Raw genomic sequence first — 7,359 nt, 5'->3', positions numbered from 1 at the left:
AGCAATGGGTCGGATCAAAGCCGGGTGGAGCAAGAATGCACCCGACTCTAAACTCGAAAGTTGAAACCTGACTTGAACCCGAAATTCAAACCAGGTGCAAAAATGCCCCTAGTCTTGGCCCCGTGGGGATCTGAGACCCGACAGGGATCCGAAACTGAAAGTGCCTAGAGGGGGGGGGGGTGAATAGGCTTTTCTGAAAATTAAAACTAAAACAACGGATTAAATCTGCCGGATACTCCGGTGAAGGTCGGATACTCCGGTATGGTCCGGAGTATCCGGTATAGTCCGGAGTCTCCGGTCTATATAGGAATTTTAGAACAACTACGAATTAAAGCTAATAGCTAGAATCTAAGGTTTAAGCTAGATCTATTGGATATCACAGAGCTAGAATAACACTTAACACTAGCAAGATGATCACTAAAGCAATTTATATGACAAATCACAAAATTCACACAATAAAGCAAATGGCACAAGTACGAACACGAGAGATTATCCCGGAGTTCGGCCACCTCACAAAGAAGTGCCTACGTCTCCGTTGAGGAGCTCACAAAGAGCCAGGTCTTTTCCAACCCTATCCTCTTCTAGCGACCACCAAGATCAAGCTAGAAATTCTTACTCAATTCGAAGATGTTTACAAACTTCCCGTGACACTCCACAAGTTTTGGGTGCTCTACGGGCGACGCCTTTCCGTCTAGAAGCACAAAGCTTCAAGAGAAATGATCGCAGCGAATGCTCGATGAAGAACTCAATACTCAAGTGGCTTGAACTCTCTCCAAACACAAACTCTCTAAAAATTTGCAAAATTTGCACTAGAGGTGGTTGGAGGGTCTTTGAATGCTCTTAAAGTGCTCAAGAGGTCTAAAGTTTACCAGCCACAGCAAGCTCTAAATGTCATGGGGTGTGGGAGCATTTATAGCTCTCTCTCAAAAACTAGCCGTTACTGTTTTGTCAGAACTGACCGGAGTATCCGGTGTACTCCGGAGTATCCGGCTCTAAATCCAAAAACGGTGTCAGAATAGTCACAGAACGTGTCAGAACTAGCCGTTACAGTTCTGTTAAATTACCGGAGTCTCCGGTGAACACCGGAGTCTCCAGTCCTGACAGGCCTTCCAAAAACGTTAAGTTCGGAGACTAGCCGGACCCTCCGGCCTCTCCAGGTACCGGAGTATCCGGTGCACACTGGAGACTCCGGTCTCTCTTTTCTTTTTATCAAAAAGATTAAACGCTAACCGAGAGTCTCTGCCGGAGTCTCTGAGGGAGACTCCAGTTAACACTAAAATATTTATCGGAGTATCTGGTGAACACCGGAGACTCCGGTCCCCTTTTAATTAAAATAAACACCTAACCGAGACTCTCTGGCGGAGTCTCCCTCAGAGACTCCGGTCTGTTAACCCATAAATTACCGGAGTGTCCAGTGAACACCGGAGACTCCGGTATTTTTCTAAATAAAAATAAACCGTAACCGAGACTCTCTGCCAGAGTCTACCTCGGAGACTCCGGGCTAAATACTGAGTACCGAAGTATCTGATGAACACCGGAGTATCCGGACTCAGTGGATTTTTTCAAAATAAACTCGGTGTCTGTGAGTGATTGTGTCTCTCAACTAGTTGGTTCTAAGGGATATCTTGAGCATTGAGACACTAACCAAGCATCAAATGCAATCATCTTAATAGAGCGGCTATCCTAGACTCAATTTCAAAAATAAAGGAATTTAAATCCTATTGAGTACTCTTTGTTGATTCTCCATTTGTTTCGACGGGCGTCAAACGTCACTTATCTTTACAACTAATGCTTAAACCTGTTCATAACTTAGAAAAGCATGTTAGTTCCTTAATCGTTTTGTCATCAATAAACCAAAACCCACTTAGGGGGCCTAGATGCACTTTCAGAAACCCGATCTGATCTCATTATCCTCAAATAATCAAATTCCGTCACCAAACACATACATCAAACCTTCTATGATTCCAAGCTAGTTATATATTATCTGTTGCTACTCAGCTACTGTATATGCATATATTCCAATCAGTCGTCTTCAACTCTTCATGGCAGGCACCCATTGACCAGGCAAGCAACAAACTGTGCTACTTATGGTATGAGCAGTACAAGCACATTATCCTCAAATGGTTGCTGCAATTGGTATATCAAACACAAGAATGAAATACAAGAATGAAGCATTGTGGAAGTGAAAAGGAAATGCATTGTTTTGGTGATATAACAAGCCAATCCTACTGAAGAAACAATGTCAATGATTATATAGGCTAGTGGTCTATTGCATAAAACAACATAAATTTCTTAACAAAAACTGCGAGAATGACAGAAAAGAAGACATCCAGAACCTCCTTCCTCTTCTACCACCCTTTCTGCTAGTTCCAGACTTCCAGACATAAGTTCCAAACAATAAAGCAAAGTAGTCACAATGAGATAATGCCATAATGTCACTAAACTTCCAGAATTCCTGTTCCAATTTCCAAACAATAAGACAAACTAGTCAAGCACATCAGCACATAAGTTCCAAACAATAAAACAAAGTAGTCAAGCACATCAGCACATGCAGTAATACAACTTGAATTTGACATGTAGGCTCAAGCACCAACAGGCAGCAGAAAAAAAGCACCATTCAACATTAAAACTGCAAATTTCCCTTCAGTAAATCAGCACTGCAACAGCATTACAACAGCAAGCACTAGCTGACCATGTCTTTAATGATCAATTAATCAACAACAGTTGAATCAGGATCCTCCTACAAACAAAGATTCACTCTGAAGCATCTCATCAATATTGTTCTATAATGCTCCCACTGCACTTTGGTAGCAACAGAAGAAGCTGTATCCACTATCCAAACATATATCTCTATAAAAAGTGCAGCAAACTGATAACATACAGCAAGGAAAATAATAAACTCATGGCTTATGTTAAACACTATCATAATTTTATTCACGACACCATATTAGCTTGGCGAAGCAAAATATACATAGTAATTAATTACTAGTAAGTAAAAAACAGCTACATGGGTCAATGCGCTAGTGTACAAATGATATAGCAAACAAGTACTGAACTTTTCAAAACAAATGAGCAATCATCTAAGGCAACAATTTCCTGCATTTACCTGTATACCGAAGGAGGACTGGTCGATTGGATCACTGGAGGAGCACCGGACTACTGTCATCGTCTACCGGAGGCTCAGACGGGGTATTGCAGCCAAGCTACCTGAGCAGGGGAGGGGAAAGTGTTGCACTGCTGCCACGGCACCACGTGCTCACACCCCCAAGCGCCTAGACACGTTGCTACTCGCCTGCACCGGGTGAAAAAATAGATCCAAACCGGGTTCGGGTCAGGACCCTAACCCGATGGCCCTGTAGGACCATTTTTTCATCCGAACCTGTCCCATCCTCGACGGGGCAAACTGTCATCCTTAGAACCCTCTCGTGAGAGATTCGAACCCTCGGGCAAAAACCTCATGTACCTAGCAGTCACACGCCTTAACAACTCATCCAAAGCGACGGTTGAGGATTAAACTGAAAAGGCAAATTATAAGAACACATCATTAGCAACAAAACAAAGCAGAAGCAGGAGAGACGGACTAGAACGAGAATCATGTTTTGTTAGTGCGCGCTAGCAGCCCAAGTTGCGCGTGCGAGCGAGACGGCCCACAGAGTCCACTAGTGTCCTAATACAAAACTTTTCTCGTTAACTTTTTCTCAAAACTTTTTCTTGTTAATTTTTTTTCTCAAAAGTCATAATAGAAAAGTTTTTTAGAAATGTTTCTAAAAATAAAAAGACGCAGAGGGAAAAAAGTTAAAAAAAAGTAAAGAAGGGGGTTGTTGGGAGGGAGCACGAGTTTACTGGCTCGCGCTTGCGTGAATTAGCAGTGTCCGAACTAAAAGGAACACAGGTAGCCCCAGCACGCCACGAGCACATTATATATATATATATATATTTTAAAGCTACGAAGTGAGCGATTATACTAGAAGAAGAGCAAGACACCGAAAATATCTAAAATTATAAGTCGAAGCAACAAGAAAAGAAAGAACTACAACATCACGGACGAGCGGAGACTCGTCGGGGCAACGAGCACGTTATACTTAAAGGTCATTGGTTTCGATTCCTGATGAGAAGCAGCTGATATGGTGCCTGTCGTCCTAGCCAAACTAGTGCCGATCATGTTGTCTTATGATTTTGCCTCCAATAGTTCATTCCTGCACATGTCAGCTTCGATTGCTAAAGCAAAGCGAGACGGCTTCTAATGCGGAGATCAGACCGGCCACTTTGCATAAGACCATCCTAACCGTATTCTCTTCGTTTCGTTCCCTTTTCGATTCTCTTTCTCGTTCCCATTCCCTTTATTTTCTCTCATCTCCAACAACTTTCTTTCGAGGAGAATCACGAAAGGAAAGGAGAGAGAATCCCGTCCTGAAGGGAATGACCCTACGAATCCCGTCGTGAAGAAAACCGTAAAGAAAAACCGTTGAAACGCTAAAAAAAACGAAAATCCCTTCACGACACGATCTGCGTCGCATTCGCATCCCCTCAGACATCTCCCGGTGACTCACCACGCAAAATGAACAGAATGCAACGCTGGCTAGCTAGTGTCGTGCATGAACAAGCTACTGAGCTAGCTAGCAAAGGACATGAGAAGCAAGCACGAGGTTGTGACAGGCGCTGCAAACCACTGAGCACTTGCTTGCCTTGCAAGAGCCTGGAACCGCGTCCGGGGAACCAGCAGGCCGCCGCGTGAGCTCACGCTATCCTGCCGCTGCTCTCCTGTTAACAACTTTCAGGCTACCCCAGCAAACAAAATGCGGCCAAGCTAGAGAATCGATAACACTTTTATCCTTGCTCTTCCTGGGTTCCGAGCTCTGATATACAAACAGAAACGAGGAGCCTATGACATCTGGATATATACTACTTACTGAGGTGTATGTACTAATTTCTGAATATCTGTTAGAGTGGGAGTATATGCATGGTAAAAAAGGTTCAGTAGTGGGAACAAAACGTGCAGGCTTGCACCTCCTTCCTTCGGCCACAAGCACGGCCCAGACGGAAGCCGAACAACACGTATCTGAAGCCCCAGCGCACACTATCGCTTGCGTACAAGGCTTGCCCTAGCTGATGTCTATATAAACCAACGCATCCAAGACAAACCACACTCCAACTCTTCGATCACAAGATAGCTAGGTGCACACAGCCACACAGAGAGCATCGTCAGTAGTCGTGTGTGTGATTGATATCACAGGGGGAGCAAGTTAGCTAGCAATGGGCAACGTGGAGGCGACGTCGCTCATCGTCCCGCCGGAGCTCGGCGACGCGCTGGCCAAGGTGGCCGTGTTCGCGCTGGTCCAGGCGCTGGTCTACCTGATCCTGCGCAAGTCGTCGGACGTCTTCTCCTCGGGGAGGACGGCGAGCAGGTCGCGCAGCTTCCGGGCGATGCGGAGCATGAGCGTCCGGCGCGTGCTGGCCGCGTTCTCCGACGTCCCCGTCGGCGTCCCGGAAGACGGCGGCGCGCCGTTGACTTCGACAGTGGACCCCGGGCTGACCGTGCCAGCTGGTTCAAGTGATTTGGGCTCAACGGTTCTTGGATGCTTTCACGAGAGCCACACAGTAAGCACTAAGAATTCTCCATACTAAAAACGGAGCAGTTCGTAATGTAAATGGTAGTATTTGAGGTGTGACGTGTATCAGTGTTGGAGCGTGTGCGTGCGTTCGTGTGTGTAGCTAGCTAGCTTGTATATATATTGAGCTGAATTCGCTGTTTGGATTGCTTGATTCTTTCGTAACGACATGTGTTATTTGTGTGCATGTTCAGAAAAAAGAAAATCAGAAAAATAGTTAAAAAGAAAATCAGAAAAATAGTTCTGCTTTTATAAAAGAGTGGTGATGAGGCCGCGATGAGGCGATTCTCATGGCTCTCTGTAATTCGCGCGGCACTACGTCAGAGATGCACTGTCAGGAGTGAGATCGAGACTGTTGGAAAGGAGGCGGAGTTTCTACGTCGTGATTGTGCGCAGTTTCATCTGGAGTGTGCAGTTGCGGGGCTCTTCGTTCGGCAATTTCTGCGGATCATGATCAAGGTGGTGATCGCGGCGATGGACCAGCACCGACGGGGAAACCTTCTTCTTCTCCGTCGCGGTTTGCTGCTAATGCGATGAGGTCCGAAATCCTATTCCGGATCATGCGGCGGCGGCTGGCCTTTTGGCTCAGGCGGCACAGGCAGCGATCGATTATGTGCCCAGGCGATCTCCGTGTGGAAGGCCAAAGCCATGGTCAGGTCCCCTGTCGAAGTCGCGATATCTCCTCGGCAGTCTCTCGGAGATGTGCTTCCGCCTCGATTTTTGGCGCGGGGAGAGCATGTCGTCGTCGGCACCGGCGATACGTCGTCGGCTGATCGGGACCCCCGGAGTTTTCAAAATTCGAAAGTTGTGGTTACGATTGGGCCGCCAGGTGGGGCCGCGGGACTGGATAGGCGCCCCTCGATTTGGGCCAGGCGTAACCCAAGGCTCTTCTCCTTGCGGGGTAGGCTCTGGCATAGAGCAATCCCTAATTCTAGCTGGGCAGGTGCGATGGCTGGTGATCGTCAGACTTTTGCTCGCGCTCTCTGTGACGGACGCATGGCCGGCGGGGAATTCGGTGCTGGCGGAAGCAAAGGGCGCCTCGGCAATGGTGGTGGCGGCCGTGGAGGCTCTGATGCTCAAGGTGTTCATGGCGCCATTGGCGGCGGTGGTGCCTCAGCTGCCGGTGGCCATGGAGGCAATGCTTCTTCCGGTGGCAGCCACGGCGGTCGTGGCGGAGGAGGTGCGTCATCTGCCAGCGACCAGGGCGGCCATGGCGCTGGAAGAGGTGATGGGGGCGGGCGTTCTAGACCCCTTGTTTCTTCTTCCCCTACGGACGCGAACGCAACGAGGGCAGGAGGAGCGGTGGCGCCCATGGACGCGATGATGATGTGAAGCCTTCGCCCCAGGTGCCATCGGTCATCAATGAAAAGAACCAAGGACATGACCCCAATGACAAGGCAGGCAGTGATCATTCTGATCGTGGCCGCAAGCGCAATATGGAGAAAAACGAGGGTCCCGGTGTCCCAAAAATTCAGAGTAAGGGTAAAAAGCAAATCATCTTATGCTCTCAGATTTGCGAGGAGGAACATTTCACCCCGCAATGTCCTCTTTTGCGTGCTCCTAAGCCGACTGCTTTGTTCTGCGGATTTGCAAATGATGTCCTAGGTTTCTTTCAAATACCCCACGATGGTACGGCAAAAACTCACAAGAATGAAGCTGCGACTGCCTTGATTTGCATCAAAGAAGGTAATATTCCGGCGGACCTATCAAATGGCAGTGGATGGTACAGGAACATGGTATTGGGGCATAT

The 7,359-nt window shown here is 47.4% G+C and overlaps 1 protein-coding gene across 1 annotated transcript; it reads left to right on the top strand.

The window, feature by feature from the left end:
• Positions 1–5,160: 5,160 nt before the first annotated feature.
• On the top strand, positions 5,161–5,771 carry LOC133925809 (uncharacterized). Its single transcript, XM_062371559.1, has one exon. It carries the CDS (start codon positions 5,254–5,256, stop codon positions 5,623–5,625), a length of 372 nt encoding a protein of 123 aa, XP_062227543.1. The 5' UTR covers positions 5,161–5,253; the 3' UTR covers positions 5,626–5,771.
• The last annotated feature ends 1,588 nt before the right edge of the window (positions 5,772–7,359 follow it).

Source organism: Phragmites australis, chromosome 8, assembly GCF_958298935.1.
Source record: "Phragmites australis chromosome 8, lpPhrAust1.1, whole genome shotgun sequence".
Lineage (NCBI taxonomy): Eukaryota > Viridiplantae > Streptophyta > Magnoliopsida > Poales > Poaceae > Phragmites > Phragmites australis.
Note: the sequence above shows the minus strand (reverse complement) of the source record. Positions and strands in the feature narration are given on the sequence as shown.